The sequence below is a fragment of the Heptranchias perlo genome, chromosome 25 (assembly GCF_035084215.1).
Source record: "Heptranchias perlo isolate sHepPer1 chromosome 25, sHepPer1.hap1, whole genome shotgun sequence".
NCBI lineage: Eukaryota > Metazoa > Chordata > Chondrichthyes > Hexanchiformes > Hexanchidae > Heptranchias > Heptranchias perlo.
The window spans coordinates 23,004,222-23,031,400 of record NC_090349.1 but is presented as its reverse complement, the minus strand read 5'-3'; the positions used below and the strand labels follow the sequence as shown (position 1 = coordinate 23,031,400).

Below are 27,179 nucleotides of genomic sequence, written 5' to 3'. Positions count from 1 at the left end.
CTCCCTGCTCTTATATTCTATGCCTCAGCTAATAAAGGCAAGTATCCCGTATGCCTTTTTAACCACCTTATCCACCTGTCCTACTACCTTCAGGGAGCTGTGGACATGGACTCCAAGGTCCCTTTGTTCCTCTACACCTCTCAGTATCCTCCCATTTATTGTGTACTCCGTGCCTTGTTTGCCCTCCACAAATGCATGACCTCACACTTCTCTGGACTGAATTCCATTTGCCACTTATCTGCCCACCTGACCAGTCCATTGATATCTTCCTGCAGTCTACAGCTTTCTTCCTCACTATCATCAACCACATGGCCAATTTTTGTATCGTCTGCAAATTTCTTGATCAAGCTCCCCACTATCAAGTCCAAATCATTAATATATACCACAAAAAGCAAAAGACCTAGTACTGAGCCTTGCGGAACCCCACTGGAAACAGCCTTCCAGTCGCAAAAACACCAGTCAACATTACACTTTGCTTCCTGCCACTGAGCCAATTTTGGATCCAACTAGCCAATTTCCCTTAGATCCCATGGGCTTTTACTTTTTTGACCAGACTGCCATGTTTTTTTTATTCGTTCATGGGATGTGGGCGTCGCTGGTGAGGCCGGCATTTTTATTGCCCATCCCTAATTGCTCTTGAGAAGGTGGTGGTGAGCTGCCTTCTTGAACCGCTGCAGCCCATGTGGTGAAGGTTCTCCCACAGTGCTGTTAGGTAGGGAGTTCCAGGATTTTGACCCAGCGACGATGAAGGAACGGCGATATATTTCCAAGTCGGGATGGCGTGCAGGTGGTGTTGTTCCCATGTGCCCGCTGCTCTTGTCCTTCTAGATGGTAGAGGTCGCGGGTTTGGGAGGGGCTGTCGAAAAAGCCTTGGCGAGTTGCTGCAGTGCATTCTGTGGATGGTACACACTGCAGCCACAGTGCGCCGGTGGTGAAGGGAGTGAATGTTTAGGGTGGTGGATGGGGTGCCAATCAAGCGGGCTGCTTTGTCCTGGATGGTGTCGAGCATCTTGAGTGTTGTTGGAGCTGCACTCATCCAGGCAAGTGGAGAGTATTCCATCACACACCTGACTTGTGCCTTGTAGATGGTGGAAAGGCTTTGGGGAGTCAAGACGTGAGTCACTCGCTGCAGAATACCCAGCCTCTGACATGTGGGACCTTGTCAAAAGCCTTGCTAAAATCCATGTACACTACATCAAACACATTACCCTCATCGACCCTCCTTGTTACCTCCTCAAAAAATTCAACCAAGTTAGTCAGACACGACCTTCCCTTAACAAATCCATGCTGACTGTCCTTGATTAACCCGTGTCTTTCTAAATGACAATTTATACTGTCCCTCAGAATTGATTGCAATAATTTGCCCACCACCGAGGTTAGACTGACTGGTCTATAATTACTCAGTCTATCTCTTTCTCCCTTTTTAAACAACGGTACAAAGTTAGCAGTCCTCCAATCCTCTGGCACCATGCCTGTAGTCAGGGGGGGTCAGAAAATGATGGTCAGAGCCTCCGCTATTTCCTCCCTTGCTTCTCTTAACAGCCTGGGATACATTTCACCCGGGCCTGGCGATTTATCTACTTTCAAAGATACTAATCCCCTTAATACTTCCTCTCTCACTATGTTGATCCCATCCAATATTTCACACTCCTCCTCCTTAACTACAGTGTCTGCATCCTCCTCCTCTTTTGTGAAAACAGATGCAAAGCATTCATTAAGAACCATACCCACATCTTCCGCCTCCACACATAGGTTACCTTTGTGGTCTCTAATTGGCCCTACTCTTTCCTTAGTTACCCTCTTGCTCTTTATGTATTTATAAAACATTTGTGGGTTTTCCTTAATTTTAACTTGTCACCATTTTCTCATGCCCTCTCTTTGCTTTCCTAATTTCCTTTTTAATTTCACCCCTGCATTTTCTATACTCCTCTAGGCTTTCTGCAGTATTGAGCTCTCGGTGTCTGACATTAGCTTCCCTTTTTGCCTGATCTTACCCTGTATGATCTTTGTCACCCTGGGGGCTCTGGATTTGGAGGTCCCCCCACCCTTTTTCTTTGTGGGAACATGTTTACTCTGAACCCCTTGAATCTCTCCCTTGAATGCCTCCCACTGCTCTGACACTGATTTACCTTCAAGTAGCTGTTTCAAGTCCACTTTTGCTAAATCACTTCTCAGCTTAGTAAAATTGGCCTTTCCCCAATTTAGAACTTTTACTCCTATTCTATCTTTGTTCTTTTCCATAACTATGCTAAATCTAACTGTATTATGATCACTACCACCAAAATGCTCTCTCACTGATATTCCTTCCACCTGCCCAGCTTCATTCCCTAAAATTAAATCCGGAACTGGCCCCCACCTCTTGGCAGGCTTACTACGTACTGGCTAAAAAAGTTCTCCAAAGTGCAATTTAACTTCATCAAAGAACTCAATCCCTTTAGTCAAACATGATCTTTTTTTTTAACAAATCCATGCTGACTTTCATTTATTAGCCTATACTTTTCCAAGAGCCAATTAATTTTGTCCCGGATTATTGTTTCTAAAAGTCTTCCCAACACTGCCGTTAGGCTGACTGACCTATAATTGCCGGGTTTATCCCTCTCCTTTTTTGAACAGGGGTTTAACATTTGCAATCCTCCAGGCCTCTGGCATCATCCCCATATCTAAGGAGGATTGGAAGATTGTGGCCAGTACCTCTGCAATTTCCACCCTTACTTCCCTCAGTAACCTAGGATGCATCTCATCTGGACCAGGTGACTTTTCTACTTTGAGTACTGCCAGTTTTTTAAGTACCACCTCTTCATCTATTTTTATCCTATCCAATATTGCTACTACCTCTTCTTACACTGTTACAATGGCAGCATCCTCTTCTCTAGTGAAGGAGGATGTGAAGTATTCATTTAGTGCCTCAGCCACGCCCTCTGCCTCCACAAGATGATCTCCTTTCCTCCTTGTAGGGATGTGTCTACTCTGTACCTGAATCAACTCCTCCTTGAAGGCCTCCCATTGTTCAATTACTGTTTTGCCGACCAATTTTTGATTCCAAACCAGCTGGGCAAGATCCCAAATGTCATATACATCCCAAAATATTTCCCCTCGACCGCCAGCGTGCAAGCTTCCTAGACAGCCACTTTTCTTGCACAAACCCATCCCCCCAGCAACGCCACAAAGAAACCCACACAAAAACAACTAGCTTCTGCACAGGAGATCATCAAAGCTGGCAGATGCTCTCAGCAGGTGGGACTGGCTGACTGAAGCTTAGCATTTAAGGTGCAAGCAGACAGATGTTGTTAAATGTAAGCACAGCCCGGGCAGTAACCACTGAGATAGAGCATTTCAGGAAGGCCAAGAGTCTGCACATTGTAGTCTCGACATATGGATAAACATTGGGGTGTAAAATAAGCACGCAGTAACATTTTTCAAAATAGTTAAACACCTTAATGCTGCAGCATGCAGAGTTTTATTTTTGATTTGCTTCTAAGCAACTTGGCAGTACAATCCGACAATAGAAATAAATAAGTCAGGATCCGATTCCCATTTAATATTGGGGTATAGTGATTTAAAGCTTGTAAAAGCTCATTTAAGCCGCCAGTTGAATATGTGGCAAAGAACTGGAACCTTAGCCTGATGTTGAAGTAGAGCTGAGTAGTTGACATGAGGACTCCACAATATGGGTGCAAGGCACATCCATAAGCAGCTGCATGTACAAAATGCTGAATATAGGCTCACTCTTATAAGAACATAAGAACATAAGAAATTGGAGCAGGAGTAGGCCAATCGGCCCCTCGAGCCTGCTCCGCCATTCAATAAGATCATGGCTGATCTGATCCCAACCACAAATCTAAAGAACACAAGAAGTCGGAGCAGGACCCGGCCACATAGCCCCTGGGCCCTCTCCGCCACCCACAGGGCATTGACCGATCCGAACTCAGCTTCATGTCCAATTTCCTGCCCGCTCCCCATAACCCCTAATTCCCTTTACTTCTAGGAAACTGTCTATTTCTGTTTTAAATTTATCTAATGATGTAGCTTCCACAGCTTCCTGGGGCAGCAAATTCCACAGACCTACCACCCTCTGAGTGAAGAAGTTTCTCCTCATCTCAGTTTTGAAAGAGCAGCCCCTTATTCTAAGATTATGCCCCCTAGTTCTAGTTTCACCCATCTTTGGGAACATCCTTACTGCATCCACCCGATCAAGACCCTTCACAATCTTATATGTTTCAATAAGATCGCCTCTCATTCTTCTGAACTCCAATGAGTAGAGTCCCAATCTACTCAACCTCTCCTCATATGTCCGCCCCCTCATCCCCGGGATTAACCGAGTGAACCTTCTTTGTACTGCCTCGAGAGCAAGTATGTCTTTTCTTAAGTATGGAGACCAAAACTGTATGCAGTATTCCAGGTGCGGTCTCACCAATACCTTATATAACTGCAGCAATACCTCCTTGTTTTTATATTCTATCCCCCTAGCAATAAAAGCCAACATTCCGTTGGCTTTCTTGATCACCTGCTGCACCTGCATACCAACTTTTTGATTTTCTTGCACTAGGACCCCCAGATCCCTTTGTACTGCAGTACTTTCCAGTCTCTCGCCATTAAGAAAATAACTTGCTCTCTGATTTTTCCTGCCAAAGTGCATAACCTCACATTTTCCAATATTATATTGCATCTGCCAAATCTCCGCCCACTCACCCAGCCTGTCTATATCCCCTTGCAGGTTTTTTATGTCCTCCTCACTCTCTACTTTCCCTCCCATCTTTGTATCATCTGCAAATTTTGATATGTTGCACTCGGTCCCCTCCTCCAAATCGTTAATATAGATTGTAAAGAGTTGGGGACCCAGCACCGACCCCTGTGGAACACCACTGGTTACTGGTTGCCAGTCCGAAAATGAACCATTTATCCCAACTCTCTGCTTCCTGTTCGATAACCAATCCTCCACCCATGCCAGAATATTACCCCCAATCCCGTGATTTTTTATCTTAAGTAATAATCTTTTATGTGGCACCTTGTCGAATGCCTTCTGGAAGTCTAAATACACTATGTCCACTGGTTCCCCTTTATCCACCCTATACGTTATATCCTCGAAGAACTCAAGCAAATTTGTCAGACATGACTTCCCCTTCATAAAGCCATGCTGACTTTGTCCTATTAAATTATGCTTATCTAAATGTTCCGTTACTGTCTCCTTAATAATAGACTCCAAAATTTTACCCACCACAGATGTTAAGCTAACTGGCCTATAATTTCCAGCCTTCTGCCTACTACCCTTTTTAAATAACGGTGTTACATTAGCAGTTTTCCAATCTGCCGGGACCTCTCCTGAGTCCAGGGAATTTTGGAAAACTATCACCAAAGCATCCACAATCCCTACTGCCACTTCCCTCAAGACCCTAGGATGGAAGCCATCAGGTCCAGGGGATTTATCCGCCTTGAGTCCCATTATTTTACTGAGTACCATCTCCTGAGTGATTTTAATCGTATTTAGCTCCTCCCCCCCGAGAGTCCCCTGTTTGTCCAGTGTTGGGATATTCTTAGTGTCCTCTACTGTAAAGACTGAAACAAAATATTTGTTCAGCATTTTTGCCATCTCCATGTTTCCCACCATTAATTTCCCGGTCTCATCCTCTAAGGGACCTATGTTTGCCTTAGCCACCCTTTTTCTTTTTATATAACTATAGAAACTCTTGCTATCTGTTTTTATATTTTTTGCTAATTTCTTTTCATAATCTAACTTCCCTTTCTTAATCAATCCTTTAGTTACTTTTTGCTGTCTTTTGAAGAATTCCCAATCTTCTATCCTCCCACTAAGTTTGGCTACCTTATATGTCCTTGTTTTTAGTCGGATACTATCCATGATTTCTTTACTTAGCCACGGATGGCTGTCATTTCTTTTACACCCTTTTTTCCTCAGTGGAATATATTTATTTTGAAAGTTGTAAAATAACTCCCTAAATGAACACCACTGCTCATGTACCGTCTTACCCTTTAATCTATTTTCCCAGTCCACTTTAATCAATTCCGCTCTCATACCATCATAGTCTCCTTTATTCAAGCTCAGTACGCTTGTTTGAGAATCAACCTTCTCACCCTCTAATTGGATATGGAATTCAACCATGTTGTGGTCGCTCGTTCCAAGGGGATCCTTAACTAGGACATTATTAATTAATCCTGACTCATTACACAGGACCAGGTCCAAGGTTGCCTGCCCCCTTGTAGGATCAGTTACATACTGCTCAAGAAATCCATCCCTGATGCACTCAATGAACTCGTCCTCAAGGCTGCTCTGCCCAATTTGATTTGTCCAGTTAATATGATAATTAAAATCCCCCATAATTATGGCTGTTCCCTTATTACATGCCCCGACTATCTCCTGATTAATACTTCTTCCAGCAGAGTTGCAACTATTAGGAGGCCTATATACTACGATACTATGAACTGCAGACATTGTAATTAGTTAAGTATTGCAACTTCCGTAAGATATACTGCAAATTATTTAGTTCCACCTGTATGCACAGCGGTGATTTTCTTTGAAGTAAAGCCTTGAGTCACAATGATGCACAGAATGGTCCAGCATGACTCTGGCATTTCATCCCACGCCTGTCCCGTAGCAATGGAGAACACTCCAGAACTGCAATTTGGAATTACATTTTGCTGGCAACAATGTAAAATTGGAGTTAGGAATTGTTTTCATCTTAGCGCTCAGTGTTAATTGTTCCCAATTAAATCCTGAATTAGCAAATTACTTAATTTCCACAATAGTGGTACATGAATGTTAATTGCTTTCAGGAGGTAATTGAGAGGTTCAGCACTTTCCTTGAAAACTGATACTGGAACCTGCTGTGTTGACAGCACAAGCAAACCTTTGCTAAATAAAAATAATGCTTGCATTTCTAATAACACATCTTATCACACTGAAATGGCTTGAAGAAGCTCACACCATTTATTATTCCTGGTGTGAGCTGTCTGTTTTGGAGGCATCTGCAGCAGCCATTCAGCCAGCAATGTCCCACAAACAGCAATGCGACGAATGACAAGTTCATCTGTTTCTGTTGTTGCGGAAGAAGTGTTGGCCAGACCGGGAGAACTCCCTGGTCTTCTCTGAATAACTGGTTCAGGATATTTTTAACAGATAGGTGGGAACTCAGTTTAACATCTCACCTAAATTATGACACCTTGAACACTGCATCACTTCAGTGCTGCACCAGACTGTCAGCCCAGATTATGCACCCAAGTCCTGATGTGAACTTCTACTCACATATAAAGAACACAAATTGCCACCATACAAAGTCTAATTTCTATCCCAAGCATTATGCAGCCATCAGTCAGCAAATATCAACCATTGAATAAATTCTGTCAATTTACTCTAATTAAAGAAATGCAGTTACAAGCACTGATTCACTGTCAATACAGTATTTTCATTTTGTAAAACCCTCTTCATTTTCCTTTGCTTCTTATACATGTGAAAAATGCTAACACAATCTAGAAACATAGAAATTACACAGACATTACGTAGGTAATAAAGTAAAACAGTCCAAGTGTGTCCTAAATACTTCCACTGACCTTTTAAATTTATTCGGGGCCTTTGGCTCAAGACTCTGTTTTGACTCTCCTTTCAGCTTGTTGGTGATATTTAATGTATTGGATGAACACACTGCATTTACATTAAATTCCTACTTCTCCTGATGTCACCATTGAGCAATGTCAAGAAAATATGTTAAGTGTTTACTGGCTAATATCACCAACATTTATTTCTAGGTTTTTGTTTTTCAGTTGCCTCCTTAGGCCTTTTTGTTTCTTTCAATTCTTTCCCTCTCGATCCCCCTTTTTCCAGGTCTCTGTTCCTTGTTCTGTCTTTCTCTGTGTCTCTCTCTCTGTTCCTGTCCCTGTGTCTCAATTTACATGCCAAAATGCTCAGTCCAAAGAATCACTAATATACAGAGACAGAGGGACAGCAACAAGAGACATGAGGATTCAAGAGTTCAAACAGTTTGCTCAGACCTCTAATTCAGAATGACAGCAACCAGCCTATGTGGGCAAACAGATTAGAAGCAAAACTTGCAGGTGACCATTTGAACAGGGCAGATCTCAAAACCTCTAGGATAGTGGTGTCGCTGTTTGCTGCCAAATCCGTGCTGAGAATGAAAGTTCCCATTACATATGGGAATCGCCTTAATCTGGGTCCACTGCTGAATCGCCATTTATCCTATAGCTACCTAGTAACAGCCCAATGGTGCTGCATTTTAAACATTCTCCTCTACCCGCACTTCAATAATAGGTGCTCTCAATGTGAAACTCTATATACCAATTACTTTATTAGGCAGTACAATATAATTTTATTGTCCAATTACTGCCAAACAGAAAAATGCACTCTAAGCAGTAAAGGTCCGTTCAGCACTTTTATCGCATCTTGCCTTTTCCACTCTAGTTTTAATACGGTATTAAATGTTTACCACCAGTAAACGCAATGCACAAATTTAGCCATTTATGAGGCAAGGATCCAGTTAGCTGCCTTTTTCCAATATTTGAAAGCCTTTATGACAATGGCATTGCGCCACGGTTAAAAGAAGCTCCGTCATTCCTTACAGAATGACGGTATCATCGTTATTATTTTATATACGTGACAAAACTTTGAATGTAAAAGTAGTGTTTAAACTTTTCTCCAGCATTCGAATGCATGAATAAGCATTGCTGGACATCCTAATACCTGTAATATTGCAACAAACCTGTTAGAATTACATTCGGAGTTATGTGTGTAAAAGGGGTTTCTGCAGCACTTAACGGCAAACTTACAGCAGCAGAGTATTGTAAGGACTTGCACAACACCAGGTTATAATCCAACAGCGGAGTAGGAGCAGTTCTATCGCAGCATATTCCAGGGATCTACTCAGGACCTTCCTCGGGGAGCACCCAACAATGTTGACAAGTTCAGTTTTACAATGCTCAATTTTAAAAACCCTCTGCAATGTTTCAGCGGATCAGTTTCTCTGTGGACAGATTGTAAATATTTTGTCTTGCAGTGATTACCTGCACAGCTCAAGGCTGGCTTCAGGCATTTGGGAAACATATACGAGTGGGGAGAAAAGGGGCCCAGCCTGTTGGTAAACACTATCTTTGAAGATTTATTGATTAGATACCATTTTGAATTGTTCAGTAAGCTTTCGGATAAACGATTTTCAGTGTAAAATGCTACAAATAAAGATACAGGGCATGTTACAAATTTGTACTGCCTTCAAAACAAGAAATCTCTGTGACTGAGTTCCAAGAACTAGAAAGAGAGTGCATCATGGTCCTCTTATTGCCTTAATTAAGCTTGTAGTAAAGTAACAATACAAAAAAAGGAGGGAGAAAGCAGATGGTGGTTGTTCCTTGTCTGCTGGCCACTACTTTTCCTGAGTTCTTTTCCATTAATAATCATCAATCTGGGAACATTCCTGTGTGTGGTAATTTGATGGTAGCTAAATTACCACAAGAACAGTAAACAGCAACTCAAACACCACTGCCGTTAGTACCACACTTAGTTGGATCAAGTTCTCGCTTATCATCAGCGACAGCAACATGTGCTTTTTCCAAGCAGAGATAACCACAGTGGTACTAATATATGGTTTTCTTAATCCCAAGCGCTGTAACATTTTTAATATATCCCAAAGAAACAGTCACTACAACACTCCTGTGGCTTTATCACTTTACTCTCTTTCCTAGTTATTGATCGACAGTTTTGTGATAAGATAAATTGAAATAGCAAATGCAGTATTCACCCGGGGGAGCTTTTATGCTACATTTTAACAATTATCAGGGTTTATTTCCTCCGTTTCAAGAACAAATCTTTACACTTGACTGCACAACAGGAATGAACATAAATCCATTCCACCTGAATTCGAACAGTTCAAAGAGGTCAGATTCCACCTTTGATTTCTTGTGAAATGATTGAACACAACAAGAATTAGAAATTAGAGCTGACCAAAAATTCGTAACACAGCCATGTTTCCACGTGGATTGGTTCAATTTTGGTTGAACTTAAGTAGGCGTCCAAACCAGACCGGCGTGATCACCCTACTGCACTGTTCCAATATATATTTTTATGACAAACGGTAATAACGCTTTGTTGGATAAGATTATCTCAGACACCAGTGCATGAAAACATCAGCTGACTTGCTGTTTCCACCAGCTCCAATGGAAGAACCAGCTTTTATCCAGCAAGGAACAGCTTCTCACTATACAAACATAACACACAAGTCGTGCTATTACCTTTCTTGTCATTCTCGCTTTCTTTCACCTGTCATAGTCTACCCATGCCATGCATCTTCCACGGCGGAAAGGACAGATTGTTGATCTGGTCTCTGGTCTCTGCCAATTCTATGTAATCTCCCCTAAGTGTGAGTGATTTTTCCCTTCTTTTGGTATCCACTCTTTATTCCCCAGGTGAGTGGACACGGGAGCCAATCTGTTGACAGGCTCCTCGGAGATTTCAGTCAGTAGCCCAGGGGAACCCTCCCATTTCCTGTATAGTCAGGTATTTTGAAGTGAACAATTGTGACTTATTGGCCCACTGGTTTTCCCTCTCTTCTTGTAGGGGACACCCCGACAACCAATTGTTTTTCTCCGATATAAACAGTTCAGATCTTGATTTCATCTAAGTGGGCCTCAGCCTAAGTCCACTGGAGTTCCAACAAAATTCCACCTCATTAGAAATACAGATAAAGTTAGCTCAATGGCTCCAATGTCTCTAATTGGCAAAGAATGAGTTGTAGTTCATAACCAAGATTCTCCATGTGATACATTTTAAATCTTGCATTAGCCATCTGGGGGAAGCCCCAAACAGAAGAGAGGGGTTCCCTGCATGAAAGGAAATGGGAAGGTTCCCTTGGCCTACTCACTGACATCTCCTAGGAGACTGTGAACAGATTGGCTCCGTATCCACTCACCTGGGGAATAAAGAGTGGATACCAAAAGAGAGGAAAAATCACCCACACTTAGGGAAGATTACATAGAATTAGATAGAATGTACAGGCCATTCAGCCCAACAGGTCCATGCCGGTGTTTATGCTCCACACGAGCCTCCTCCCACTCTTCATCAAACCATCAACATATCCTTCTATACCTTTCTCCCTCATGTGTTTATCGAGCTTCCCCTTAAATGCATCTATGCTAGTCATCTCAACTATTCCTTGTGTTAGCGAGTTCCACATTCTAACCACTCTCTGGGTAAAGAGGTTTCTCCTGAATTCCCTATTGGATTTATTATTGACTATCTTATATTTATGGCCCCTAGTTCTGGTCTCCACGGCAAGTGGAAACATCTTCTTGATGTCTACCCTATCAAACCTTTTCATAATCTTAAAGACCTCTATGAGGTCAACATTCAGTCTTCACTTTTGTAAAGAAAAGAGCCCCAGCCTGTTCAATCATTCCTGGTAGGTATAACTTCTCAATTCTGGTATCATCCTTGTAAATCTTTTTTGCACCTTCTCCAGTGCCTTTATATCCTTTTTATAATATGGAAACCAGAACTGTTCACAGTACTCCAAATGTGGTCTAACCAAGGTTCTCCAAATTTAATATAACTTCCCTGCTTTTAAATTCTGTCCCTCTAGAAATGAACCCCACTGCTTGGTTTACTTTTTATTATAGCCTTATTAACCTACATCGCTACTTTTAGTGATTTGTGTATCTGTACCCCCAGATCCCTCTGCTCCTCTACCCCATTTAGACTCTTATTTTCCAAGGAGTATGTGGCCTCCTTATTCTTCCTAACAAAATGTAATGCCTCACACTTATCTATATTGAAATTCATTTGCCAATTACACGCCCATTCTGCAAGTTTATTAATGTTGTCCTATATTTTGTCACAGTCCTCCTCAGTATTAACAATACTCCCCAATTTTGTGTCGTCCGCAAATTTTGAAATTGTACTTCCAATTCCCGAGTCCAAATCGTTTATGTAAATGGTGAACAACAGTGGCCCCAGCACCGATCCTTGTGGAACACCACTTCCCACCTTTTGCCAGTCTAAATAGCTACCCTTAACCCCTACTCTATGTTTTTTGTTTCGTAGCTAGCTTGCTATCCATTCTGCTACTTGTCCCCTGACTCTACATGCTCTGACCTTAGCCATGAGTCTACTATGTGGTACCTTATCGAACGTCTTTTGAAAGTCTAAATATATTACATCTACCACATTAACCTTGTCTACCATTTGTCACTTCTTCAAAGAATTCAATAAGGTTGGTCAAGCATGACTTTTCCTTTTGAAATCCGTGCTGACTATTCTTTAGTATATTTTCATTTTCTAGATGTTTTTCTATTATATCTTTAAGTAAGGATTCCATTATCTTTCCTATCATAGAATCACAGAATCATAGAATGATTACAGCACAGAAGGAGGCCATTCGGCTCTTCAAGCCTGTGCCAACATTAAGTTAATTGGTCTGTGGTTCCCTAGAGTGGTTCTATCTCCCTTTTTAAATATAGGAATCACATTTGCTTCTAATGTCCTCTGGCCCTATTCCCTTTTCTAATGAATTTATATATATATGTAACAGTGCTTCTGCTATCTCTTCCCTAACTTCTTTTAATATGCGCGGATGCAATCCATCCGGACCAGGGACTTTATCCTCTCTAAGTTTGATTAGTTTATCAATTATCTCCCCCCTTCTATCTTAAATGTCATTATATCTTTAAAAACAAAGAAAAGGTGTAAAGATGGCCATGGGTTGTGCTCTGCTCTGGTTCATTGAAGGACCAATGAGCCACAGTGATGAAATAAAGTTTTGTATTTATGATTTTCATGCAGTATGTGTCAATTTGAGCTGTATTATTGAGGTGAGGTGGCTGGCTGCTTCTATGAGGAAGACAGAGAGGGAAGATGGCAGCTCAATCACCACTGGCTGCTGTTGCAAACTCATAGCAAGTCACCGAGCCTCCTGACAGTGGATGGTGCACATTGGACGGACACCATTAGAAAGGAGGAGGGAGGAAAATATAAGTAACTGAAAAGCGCAGTGTCATCTACCAAAAAGATAAAAGGAAGAGCTGAAAATGGAAGAGACAATATACGAAAAAGAAGAAAATAAGGAGCAGGCAAAAAAATTGTGTTGGATAGAAATGGAAGTTTCCTGGAGAGGACACCCCTGACAGTTCACAAATTAAATTTAGATCTGTCCCATCAGTTCATTGGAATTCCATTTTTACTGATTAGATCAACAGAACCTAAGGATAGTAAAGTATGGAATAAAACAGGTTGTTTGGCCCATGTATAATTTGCACAGTCACTGGCCCTCCCGCAATGTACTGAATCTCTTGAGAGAGCTGCAAGTCACAAGTGAAACTTCCAAGAATCAGAATCTCTTCCTTATTCCTAAAGACGATCAAGTAAAACTTCCATGATATCAAACTAATATTACAACTACGTCTTTCAACCCTGATCGGGTGCATACCTCAGGATGACACTGCCCTTTCCCCAACAGAAACAGGTCCTAGGAGTGTAATTTTCCACTTCAGTTTTGTGGCACGTGTAAAAAGCACACATTGGGAAACTGCGCGTTCCCAGCTGGTGATTTTCCATCTAGTGGAATAAATAATCTGAAAACCACCGTCTGAGGCTGCATAATTTCCTGAATATGTACCTGCCATTTGCCAGGAAAATGCCAGTTATATTTTTCCAATAAGTCGTTGAACATCTACATTTATAATTTAACCCATATCCTCCTTCAGATCAGGTAAAAAATCAATTGCAGACTTAAAAGAAGTTACAAGATGGAACATGGTTAATTTCTGAGGTGATTCAACAGAAATACAACTTTTATCACTATAAAGGAAAGAAAGAACTTGCATTTATCTAGAACCTTTCGTGACCTCAGGACATCCCAAGGTGCTTCACAGCCAATGAAGTACTTTTGAAGTTTAGTCACTGTTGCAATGTAGGAAGCTGTAGATGATGTTCTTCACTGCACATTCCTACCATGTTATTCCTAACAGGACAATTATGTCACTGTGCCCATTTTATGAGCTAAACCCAATTGAGCAGTGCTAGAGAGATTGATGATATTCAAAAGGACCAGTGCTGGACCAATTTAGATGATGCACTAAGGAACAGAAGAGGCATTTCAGTATGTGCAAATAGAAGATGATACGCACTGGAACAGGAAACCTGAGTGGGTGTCAATTGGTTAAGGCAGACAAGGAAAGTAATTGGGTTATTACTGACCATTCACTCAAAGCATCCAGTCATACCAAAGCTGTTATGAGCAAGTGGAATCAAGTATAAAGATGCATTTAGATGGCATTTAACTGCCAGTCGGAATAGTTTCTTTTAACCCTGTAATCCTTCACTGTTAAAATCACATAGAGAATACTCCAAACAATTTTGGGCATCCTTCCTTCAAAAAGACATTATATTGGAGAAGGTTCAAAGAAAAATGGCTTGAATTATTCTTGAATTGATGTATGAAGAGACTGAAAAAACTAACTCCGGGGTACCTCACAATTTCGGCAGAGGTGGAAAGCTGGCAGTATCGAATCAGCCGCCCATTATAGATCCTGCCCGATGGTGTATAATGGGCAGCCAATCCTACACCAACAGTTTTCCGCTCTTGCTGAAGATGGAAGTTCGCTCCACCCAACTTGGCGTTCTCTGGAGAACAGAACACTTTAAAAGGATACAATCCAGGTTTTTAAAATGACGGGGGCTGTGGATAAGCAGATTATTTACGATACAAAATGAACAAGCCTTAAGGAAGACTGGAGATCGAAAGAAATATCTTTTCCTGCAAAGATTAGAGGATGTATGAAATAGACAAGCAGGAAAAAGCAGTTCATATCTCTGATTAATTCCTTAAAAAGAAACTTGATCTGGGGGGATATTTTAACTCAGAGCAGATTTCCAGAGGGAAACCACTCCGGCGAGTTAATTTCCCACCTGCCAGCGACAACAGGAAGCCATGGTGATTTTAACTGCCAAGCCTCATTTAAACATTGCCAATCCACTTTCCGCCTGCTACAGGACTGCCCGCAGGCTTCTAGGTAAGTGGCAAGGCGTGGTCTCGAGAGGGTCTCATGGAAGAGAAGGGAGCGGGGTTCGGAGGGGGATGCCAGGGATTGGGGAGGCCGCGAGTTTCCTTCTGGGGCCAGAGGACCACAGAGGAAAGTTTCTGACTTACCTTTTGGGCCTCTTAATCCTTCCTGACAGCTGCCGACCTGCTATCACCTGGCGGGAAAGTCGTGGCAGATTCCCCACTCAGGCCCAGGTTAAAATGCAATTGGGATCCTATTGCTGTAATAGGTCCTCGCTGTATACAAAATTCATGATGCCCCAGCCTGCTTTAGGCGGTCACCTCAACTACCTGCAGGTTAATAATGGAAAAATATTTCCACCGGTCAGTGAGTCGGAAACTAAAGGGCATAAATTTAAGAACATTACCAAAAGAACAAAAGGGAGAGATTAGGAGAAATTTCTTTATTTAGAGGGCTGTTAAGACCATGGAATGTCCTACCCAGAAACAATGGTGGAAGCAGAATCTGCAGTAGCTCTAAAAAGGGAAGCGGATAAATATTTGAAGATGAAAAATTAAATGGGTACGGAGAAAGGGCAGAGGAAATAGAACTAAGCAGTCAGCTTATCAGACAAGTGGCACAGGTGCAATGGGACAAATGGTATCCGCCTGTGCAGTAAAGCTCTAGGATGGCATCACTCCTGGATTCCGCAACAAGTCTGAACCTGGACTTGATCATTTCTCATGCAGCCTCTATTATCTCTAACTCCAAGTCCACCTCTCCATCTCATTTTCACCTTCTCCTTAAGAAAACTAATCCCTCTGACCCTTCAAACTACTGTTCTATTGTTCTGACATTGTTACTTTCTAAAGTTACAGAACCAGCTTTCAACTCTGAAATTATCCATTGAAATTTCTGGCCTAATCCATGATCGATTGTTTGGCTTCCTGCATGGCTGTTCCATTGGTGATTTTGTGGCCTATGTTGCTCATCTTTGTAACTCTGCTCTTAAATATTTTGGTGAATCATCAGTCATTGTCTTGGAACATCTCCAAACTTTTGACAGGAACTGGTTCTGTGCACTGTTAAACAAGTTATTTTCCTATAGACTTTCAACAAAGCTATGTTCACCATCATCCAGTATCCTTTCCAATTGCTCTTTAGAGATGTAATTGATGGCTCGTCCTTCGACTCATTTTCCATTAATACAGGGGTTCCCCAGGGCTCTGTACTCTCTCTCTCTCTCTCTCAAACTCAGTCTTTTTTCGTATCAGTGACCTCCTCCGTTCATCATCTAACCGTACACATAAATCGGAGAACTAAGGTTTTCACTGCCAAATGTAAGAGCATGGAGGAGATCAAAGGTGCAGTAATTCCGTCATTGCACTGTGAGAAGACTGGAGGTGTGAGCACGGCAGTATGGGCACCGCAGCATGCAATCTAAAGGAAGCTGATGAAAATAGTGTGGGATCATAAGCAAACGAGTGAGTACGGTTGAACGATGAGTGAGTTAATATTGAAGAAAACCATGCTTTTCTTATGTTTGTAGTGAAAGAGAAGTAGCAGGCCCATTAAGAGAAGATAGCTTGAGAACAAGCATCAAATGCGCTTTATACTGAATTGCATTACCTCTGGTGCAAACATCCTGAACTTCCTGCTGAGACTGTAACCCCATGACTATTTGAGAAACCAATATAACTTATTAGCTTTTCAAATAAGAGCCTTGGCTACAGCTGGCACTGGACTCCTAATCCACAGATATGCCCTCCATATGACCTATAATATTGCATTTGGTGCCATTCCACTGAAACGTCCAGATGTCTGCCCCTCAGCTGATACACAAGTTCAACAACCTCCTTCCTTCTTTCAAACAACTGAACCACTATCAATCCATCATTATCTCTCTACACCTGCTAAGCAGCAAGAGACATGGTCATCAGTTAATACCCAAGCTTGCTTCCTCATCCAGAACTGTTAATAGTTAATATGCACTGCACTGTATGTCATCAATCTGCCCTCAAGATAAGATACTTGCAGTGACAGCTAAGGATAGGCACTAATGAGCAGCTAATAAACTGTGGCAGAAAAATCTAATAAAATGCCATACGGTAACTACACCTGCCCAGCTGAAAAAGAGAGCTCTACGACGCTGATAATTAAATCAAGATTGTCAACTAACTCGAAAGGCTAGGGATTACGCTGAGCTTGTCTCAAAACCATTGGCAGCCAAATAACAATGTTAAAATATATATGATGCTTAAAGCCAGGACAGTGAGAGCTAGAAACAAAATCTAAAAATGCTTGAACTACTCAACAGGTCAATCAGGACATGTGTGGAGAATGGACAAGTTAACATTTCGGCTGGAACCCTTCATCAGAATTGGAAAAACTGAATAGCATTTAAACAGAACCAGAACAAAGGGAAGGGGATGACAAAACAAAACACACACACACGAGAGGAAGTATGAATCGAATGAGGTAATGTACTCAAAAAAGATTGTTATAATGACTGAAACAATGTTGACATAAGACAATAGGAAGAAGCATAATAAAGGAAATTAAACACGTATGAGAGACAACGGACATGTGATTAGTTGAAGTGGTGGGAGGCCAGTCAGGTCGGTGAAAGCCAGCTTTTTCCTTCTTCTCAGACCATTGGATCCTGTTCTGCTTTGCCAGCTTCTCCTGTTACATTTTCAAGCCTCACTTACCCCTGCCCTTTCCATTGCTATTCACACGTTCTTTGTCTCTCTTATGTCTTCCATTTCTTTTGTTACGCTTCTTCCTAATGTCTCGTGTTAACACCATTCCAGCCATTTAACCATCCCCTGTGTTTCTTTCAAGCACATCACTGGTGTGTGGGCTTTTTTTTTCTCTTTTGCTCCCACTTCACTTTGTTACGTTCCTATTTAAATGCTGTTGATTTTTCATGTTTTCCAGTTTTGATGAAGGGTTACAGGTTAAACCTTAACTCATCTGCTGTCTCCACAGATGCTGATTCACCTACTGCGTGTTTCCAACATTTTCTGCTTTTGTTTCAGATTTCCAAAATTTGCCATTTTTTGCTTTTTGTTTTTACGTCAAGAGCTAGTCTATAGAACAATATGAAATACAACTCTATTTACAGTGTCAGGTCTGCGAACATAAATTCCATTCCACTGTGAACTTGGTACTGCTAGCATATGATATCAGCAATAGTGAGGTGTAAATGGATGTGAGATTTCATCCCAATCTCAGTCTTTGATCTGTCTTTCATGTCTCCAGGCAACAGACAGTGTAGCGACCAACGTCAACACCACTGTTTTTCCAGTCCCTGTATGTGTAATGAGAATAGAAAGGTCAGAGTGTAAATTCTGAATACCCGATATGGATATCCGAAGTGCACTTACTGGAATTATCCTAGTGAAAGTACAAACACAGAATTTCAAGAAATATAAGGAGCTATTCAGAAGTTACAATTGCTCCCTTTATTTCTTTAATGCAATTTTGTTACTAAGCAAATCTATCCAGTTCAAAAATGCTCAATGCACATACTCCTACTGCTTAGTAAGAGATAGTAAAAATTAATTGCTGTGTGGAATAGGACTGGATCAGAGTGGGGCATTGAGGACACACTACAAACGAACGTAGGTGAGAGATTTATCTTGTGGCACATGGCTGTGCCAGCCTATCTATAAGAAACAAATACCACAGATCTGACAATTTATCAGCAAGCAGACAAGCTGAACATTGCCTTTTCAGGATTATTTCTTTAACCTTTCTTGCATAAACGCAATCAATCCATTAACAGAATGTGCATTCCAAAACTGAAACCAGTTTTCTGTGTTTTTACCCCGGGAGGCATGTATTTTAATGAATACTCCTGAATTTAAAAAGTAAAATGATTGAATTGAAGAGGCAGTCTGGTTCGTGCGTGGACATGGTTTAATATGGATTATGGAGTGATAGGAGAGGTGTTCTAACTAGCAACTCCACAACACTGTTTCCCTCAGTCATCAAGAGAGGCCACTCCTCCATATACAGAGAGGTATATTTAAAATTGAGTATCACTCTCAAACATGTCCTATAGCCTGGTACAAAGTGGCATTGACCACCCTCTTAAATCAGGAAATAATTTCTGATGGACGGGAAATTTTTTTTTACAGTAATAATTAAAACACACTCAGAAGGCAAATTTGGGCAGAGATCTGTTCCAGGGCGGATGCCATCATTTCAACATGCACCCAATATTTTTCAGTGTGCATTATACACAGTGCCTTTCATGTCCTTAAATAATGAACATCCACAGTTGCTAGGCACTGACCTGTATCTAGAAGTAAGTTTGAAGATCTTAATAACAAGATTCACTGGACAAATTGCAATCCATTACTGCACCACCCTTCTTCATTTCTTTTCTCTGCCGCACTTAGGTTTTCAGGACATTTTGCACAAATTGTTCTGATGCTTCTTTTCTTGTACAGCTCCAACTATGGCACCAATGGGTCTATCAGTGAGATTCCCCATATATTTGAGATTCTTGGGAGGAAGAGAAGGAGGACCAACTTAAGGTTGCCAGATAAGTAAGGCTGCACCAGAGGTGTCTGTGCCTGCCCGCTGGTACCTGCACACCTGCAGAGGTCAACATACCTTGCTTTTACTGAGGATTAGAGCATATGGAGGCTCCAAATCCCAAGGTATGTGGTGAAAGCATGCTCAATGGTACCTATATAATAAGGGCTGACTAACCATAATACTCCCCACTCATAGTATGCCATGCTAATGGTACACCATAAAAGAAAGCATGCCAAGCTGATTCAAGAGCCAGCATTTCCTGCTTGGCCCTTCCCATCAAAATGCCGCCAACCATACCTGCAGGCACCGGCACAGCTACCAGGCAACAGCCCTGGGGAACTGTCTTCAGAAGCAGGTACAGAGTTGTGCCATCTCTTATATGGATGCTTGCTGCTAACTTTCAGCAGAGAATTGGAACAGCCAATGACAGTAATGGGCACCTGCACTCCACCACATTCCAAGATGCTTTTATTTAATTCATTCATTGAATGTGGCCGTCGCCGGCAAGGCCAGCATTTATCACCCATCCCTAATTGCCCTTGAGAAGGTGGTGGTGGTGAGCCGCCTTCTTGAATCACTGCAGTCCGTGTGGTGAAGGTACACCCACAGTTCTGTTAGGTAGGGAGTTCCAGGATTTTGACCCAGCGACAATGAAGGAACGGTGATATATTTCCAAGCCAGGACGGTGTGTGACTTGGAGGAGAATGTGCAGGTGGTGGTGTTCCCATGGCTGCCCTTGTCCTTCTAGGTGGTAGAGGTTGAGGAAGCCTTGGCGAGTTGCTGCAGTGCATCTTGTAGATAGTACACGTTGCAGCCACGGTGCACTAGTGGTGAAGGGAGTGAATGTTTAAGGTGGTGGATGGGGCGCCAATCAAGCAGGCTGCTTTGTCCTGGGCTACTTTATCATTTGCCTGCAGACTTGTACCTGCACATTGGGTTTTCTTTCCCTTCAGTTTTGCTCATCCGTCTCCCTCTTCAATCTTGGCAAAGGCTGCCAACGCATTGAAAGGCCTTCTGAACTTTTCCTAAGACGATAAGGATTTTTATCCCCATATTTTGCCACATCCCTTTAATCATCCACATCCCTTTAAATTGATCTACATGCCATCTTTCAGTTTCACCACTGGGTTACCTCCCTGCACTCAAACAAATGTGCACTTGAAACTGAATAATTATGCAAATAGTTGATGCCAGAAAACTGAGTGCTGTTCGCACATTGCCATTCTGGTGGGATTTGCACCAGTTCTTTTTTTTCAAAATTGACGGGCAGAAAAGATCAGCTGGTCTATCAAGCCTGCCCCGCACCTCATGGTGGTTGGAGCATCCTGACTAGACACTTTCCGCCTCCCCCCACTCTTCCCCACCCCCTCCCCCCCCACCGCCATTTAATCTCCTGGGAGAGGCAAATAAAGAAAAAAATCCAGAGCCGGTAAGGGAAAAAATACTCTGGAAAATTCTTCTCCGACCCCCTCAGGAAATCGAAACCAGTCCAGGAGATCACCTGACCAGTCCAGGAGATCACCTGACCAGTCCAGGAGATCACCTGACCAACCCAGGAGATCATCATGTCGAACTGAACTACACCATCAACAACAACTTGTATTTATATAGTGCCTTTAACGTCGTAAAACGTCCCAAGGCGCTTCACAGGAGCAATTATCAAACACCAGTACAGGAAAATCAGCCACACCTTTTTGTGCATTTGCAAACTGTTTTGAAAAGATAATTCCACACTATTACATTATATGGCGTTCACAACATCAGATGTGTGCAAGACGTGCAGGATAGAAAGAGCAGTTTAGCAGTGATTTACAAAACGTTTCCAGAACCACAATTTATGTGGATTTAGTTCTGCCACATTGGAGACGGCCTAAGTCCAGTCCAAATAGGGGGAAAAAACATTTTCATATTAAAAAAAGACCTAACATTTGGCAAATATCATATTTCAAAATACAGCCCAATTCTGCTTCTCGAGGTAAGCCTGGAACAGTATCTCTGACGACATATTATGTGGTTTACACAGGAATATATCTTCCTCTGTACACTGAATACTAATGTCGGTGAGCAAGTCAGTGTGCGTGTGAAAGGGATTCCAAACTTTATACTCACTTCAGCTTATTTGCTAACATGAGTGAATAGAGGAAGCTATCCCCAGTAGTATTATAAACCTAGTGATGGGAAGGGCAATACCAAAAAATGTTACTGTGCTATAAAGGATCAGGCAGTAACCAATTAGTCAGCACCCTTCTGTTATTTTTCTGAATTAAGTGAATCAGGTGACTGAATCTTATTTGGAAAGAAAGTCCCAAGGCTGCTTACAGTCTTTAACTGTATCTAACCTTCGTGATTTAACAAGTGCCTGGCAGATTATCGCACCACTGAACCAAACCTAAGAAGGTTTCAAAGCCCCTATAAAACCTTAATACCATAGAATGAAAGCTTCCAGTTACTTATGGGAGAAGGTTTCTCATACACTGTTCTGTTCCTTCACTTCTGCAGTCTCATTTGTCAACTTTTCAAGGTTAAGCTGTCTACTAACACGATCGAAGAATCTTAGAAATACAAGATCAGATACAGCTGCCCATGACACTGCTAGGTTTCAGCATACTTCTGAATCTGTCCTACATTTTTCTCAAAGACCAACATTATAGTATTGAAGATGCACAGAAAGGTACGAATTTGAGATCCTTTACGAAAACCTGTAAAGATTTAGAATTTACTACATAGGATGAAATCAGGTACAAACGTGAAATAGTTCAGCATTACTGCTAATGGAACCCGCAGGATTTCATAGTAAGAAATCACGCAAGGATTTGTGTTGGAGGACCTGTGGTATCTGGCAGGGTTAGGTTGGGAAATACAACATTTTATAGGCATTAGCTCAATAATATTTACAGCTGTAAATCAGATTTGTTTCCAAATGAGCAGCTGTACCAATAAAATGAACTTCCACTTCCCAATACTGGGAGAAACCCACCTCTGATGCACGTTGGCTCAGAACTGGTTAGTGGAAATACCAAAATCATAGAATAACCATCTATCTCAAAGCATGTTGTAGTATGCTCAGCAAACTCCTACTCTGACAGAACCATCATCAAATGATGTGCTTCATCCAGGGGTGATCTTCATGCCCTGATACCAGCAGCCAGGAGCATAGAGACAGGCCTCTCAGCGCTGTGACTACACTCCGGTTTCCATCCCCAACCCCAAACTGACATGCAACCTAGCAAAGTCCAGATTTCTGAGCAAATCAGGGAGAAACGTCTTGATGACAGTCTCAAGACTGATTGCAACAAAATCTCTGCCATCAGGAGGATATTCCCTAGTGTGAAAGCATTAACTGACATTATTTGAGCACCCCTGTCGCTGCACTTGCAGAATTGCCAGGGTCTGCAAATAAAACAGAGAGTGGGGTTTGACTGATGATGATATCTACATTCGGCTCCATTTGCACCGAATCATGAGTCTTGCTAAATTACACAACACAGTTTTATTAACAAGAAGTAATTTCAGCTTGTAGTGTAATTGATCTTTAAGCGAATAAAAATTTATCACTGATCCACTTACATTTTGTAAGTTGCTATTTGGATATTCTCATCCATTACCCACTGATCCTTGGCTCAAGCTTCTTCAGTGATGAAATGGCACCAAGTGTTTTTAAACTTGGGTCCTTTTTTTAAAATTTGCTCTTTCCACTTGTTCCAGGGCAAACTATTAACTTTGAACATGCTAAAAATGCCAAAGTGTGATATTTTTAACACACTAAACAACAGAAAATAAAAGCTTTATTATTGTACACCACAGTTGTGCGACAGTTCTGCTATTCAGCAACCACAAATCTGGCCTGGCCATTACATAATTATTCAATCAAAGACAATTGAGAGTTCCTCCAATGACTTGGTCAATATCCCTCCCTCAACCAAAAAATAAATTAGCTGGTTATTGATCTCATTGCTGTTCGTGGAACCTTGCTGTGTGCAAAATGGCTGCCACACTTGCAAACATACTGCAAAGTAATTCGTTATATAGTGAAAAAATTAAATAATTTGGTTAAAAGACAAGCTTTGTCTTATGAATTCATAGCATCTCCTTTGAATATTTCACATGACCAGAAACAATGAGCCCTTTTTGATAACTGTGCACTTCCCTGGAAATAATATTATTTCTCAAAAATGGCATGACTCCTGCTATTTCCTCCCACAGATGCAATTCAAATATAAATTTAAAACACATAGTATATTCAATTGTAATCTTGGCTTTCAGTGAATATATACAATCTGTGCTTAAATTCAAATTGGATTATTTGAGAACTGACTGGCTAAGAACATATTATGAAATGCAAACCAGTTCTTCCCCCTCTCAATTAGGTTGCCCCCAGCCTTCAACTGGAAGGCCAGAAAGATTGGTGAACAGAAGAAACGTTTTGGTACAGTGCAACTGACTCTACGGTTCTCTTCCCCTCCCCTACCCAAAGATAATGTCTTTGATCTAGCAAATCTAGAAAATGTTCAAAATTCTCCCAATGAAAACAATTAGCTTCCAGTCAGAAAATTGGGATTTACTGTAAAAATCTCTGGCTGGGAATTCAGTACTTTCTCACCTAGCACAATATCAAGCCGAAAGGAACACTTTTTATCATATTTACTCTCACTTTAGCATACTTAATGCAACAATTGTTAATCCCACGAACATATACCAAAGTATGACCTACCGCAGTGTGAACAGTTCCACTGTTGAGCTGCTAGCCAGAGACACGTGAAAAGTGACAACTTCCCCTTGTTTGACAGGCCTTTGTAAAACTGAGATTATGATGTTGTTGTCCAGCCTCATTTTCGTTAGCTGTGGGTTTCCAGTTCCTTGGCGAAGTCGGACGCTGCCGATACGTTGCAGAGAATGGAGCGTTTCATCAACATCATCGCGGCCTGGTCGGATAGCATTGCCCTTCCGCGTGTCCTCTGCATCACAGTCCCCATCTTCATCGGCACCCTGCACCATGTAATAAAGTTCCACTGGAGTTCCTTCAGATTGATCAGTTATCTTTTTGCGGCCAGGTACCACAGTGGGAGGGTTAAACCAAGATGGCAGAAGTTCCAGCTCTACAATGCATAATCCAAGATCTCCTTTTAGGCGGCAACTGTTTCTAACTTCCCTCGTTTCCCGAAATGCATACACCCGTATACATGGCAGATTATCATTAACACTGTAATCATCCCAGTCGCGACCTGTGATGTAAAATAAAATCTGTACTATTGGCCGATTGGAGTAAACTTTATCATCAATAATATTTGCTTTGATTTTCCAGTCAAAAGTGAATTTATCAACCATGCTGAAAATACCAGAAGGCTGCAGGAAAGCCCTGGGCACAACTTGTTCCACAGCATAAGGTCCATAAGTGGCATTAACCACAGGAGGTGTCTTGGCTTCATGTACGAAAAAAGGCTCCATGCGGAACTGTAAACTGGAGTTACGCATGATATCCTGGTTGGCTTCTTTTAGAAAAAATGAACTTTCAGCTTTGTGCACTCGGTACTTCACTGGTAGATACACTGGCAGAGAAGAAAATTTTTGTGCACTCTCCACATTTCCCATGATCCCACGGCTCTCTACAACTGGGAATAAACAAGAAACATAAATGAATATGAATAGTATTCCTAGATTTCCTTAAAACAATACACTTTCGATATTTACTTCACTGATTGCTTATAATGATATTCCCCATGATTCAATGACAGCTTTTGTGTGCCATTATTTAGCACTCAACCCTTTCAGTTGACAGTTCTTCAGTCAGGTGTTGCTACGGGTGTAAATACAGCTTAACTCAACAAGGATCTTGGAGTTAATAATAAACCATTATCCCATTAAATATGGACATCTCGCAAAGAGGAAGCCAGCATGTTGCAAAAGTTGGCATACTGGGTAAGATTCTCTGATGGAAAGATTATTCACTGTTAAGAATTATTTGTTTATTGTCTAATTATACAGTTATTTTTATTCAATATCCAAAAAGGTTGCCACCTTCCTGTGCACAAACAACTTCATTAGGATGCTGAGGCAGATAACTATTGTTCAAATTTCGAAACATTAAGATATTAAAATCTGGTAGTGTTTGCAGAAAGGCTTACTTAAACTTTTTAAAGGAGAATTGTCATGTGGTAAATTGCCTTACAAGTTTGCCCCTTTTGATATTCTCCAATGAAAACATTAATCTTTGTGTTCCCTTTGGTTCAAATATTCCTCTGTTTCATCATTTTAAGTAGAGCTGTCACTCCTAATCTGCAAATCTGTGAAATAAGATTCCACAGTCATTTTGGCCATTTGAAATTCCTTAAAACAATCTCTTAACAAGAGATTTTAGTTGCCATGGAGAAATGGGTAAATTTGAACAAAATAACCCTTCTTAATCAATGGAGTTCTGTCTGGCATTAATTAATGTATTATTTAAGTGACAAGAAGCATTTTGTACAAAGATAATTTTGTTAACATTCGTTATGACAACGTGATTAAAATCTGTTGACTTTCAAAGAAATTCTAACAACTTCTTATAAAGTTTTTTTCTTGCAGATCCAAAGCAGATTTTAACATTATTGTTTGTAAAATCCACTTCACGCTCACACTCTCTGGAAAAAGTGAAACATTCTGTTTTGGAGCACATTAGAATGCAGATCTGTGTATTCTGATTGCAGACATGATTTTGATCCAAGCACAGAATTTTCAGTATACCATTACCATTCAATTCCACTGGTGTCATTCACAACCATTATACTAGTGCTGCTCACTTCCATATTCAATCCCACCTAAATGTATGGACGAAGGGAGACTTCCTCTCTACACTAGGCACATTGAAATCATCAATCCATTCTTCAAAATAGGATTATCATCTCACTACATCTAACACGCCGAGAAAATTTTCCCCATAATTCACACGTATTATTACCAATCACAATGCATCATTACCATTCAAAACTCAGGTCCAAGCTCATCAAAAAATTATGCATTTATCAGGGTCAAACAATATTTGTGAAGAATTGAGCAAAGCTGAAATCATTATGATGCTGTTGGTGTTAGAAACACTATGGCCCCAATATTAGTGGGGAGGCGGGATGGCAGCCGGGAGTGGGGGGACGATTAGGCGCGTGGGTAACACGCCCAATAAAATCTGTCCATTCCCCACCTCATCGCGGGTCAATTGGAGCCACTTAACGTGGCTTCCGGGTCTGCTGTCCGAAAGCTGCGCAGCGGGCGAACTGCGCACCCGCATCACAGGCTGTCAGCTGGAGGAGCTCTATTTAAAGGGGCAGTCCGCCAATGGCTCCTCCTGGAGCAAACACCCACAGAGCAAAATGAAGCAGCACAGGGGAAAGGCTGCTCCTAGATTAAGTGATGCCTCACTCCAGGTGCTACTGGATGAGGTGAGGAGGAGGAGGGATGTCTTCTACCCGGCGGACGGGAGGAAGTGGCCTGTCTCTGCCACCAAGAATGCCTGGCTCGAGGTGGCAGAGGAGGTCACCAGCAGCAGCATCTCCCGCACCTGGATCCAGTGCAGGAAGCGCTTCAATGACCTAACTAGGTCAGCCAAAGTGAGCACACTTACTCATTCCCCTACACTCCGTCTTCCACATCTCCGCTCCCGGCCCCCCAAC

At 41.6% G+C, this 27,179-nt stretch overlaps 1 protein-coding gene across 1 annotated transcript in view; it reads right to left on the bottom strand.

Moving 5' to 3' along the window:
* si:dkeyp-14d3.1 (transmembrane protein 132C) overlaps nt 1-27,179 on the bottom strand; it is an 808,037-nt gene that overhangs the window by 569,443 nt on the left and 211,415 nt on the right. The window contains exon 2 of the mRNA XM_068005754.1: nt 24,251-25,148. Within this exon, the coding sequence (XP_067861855.1) occupies nt 24,251-25,148 (898 nt within the window). The remainder of the gene's footprint in view (nt 1-24,250; nt 25,149-27,179) is intronic.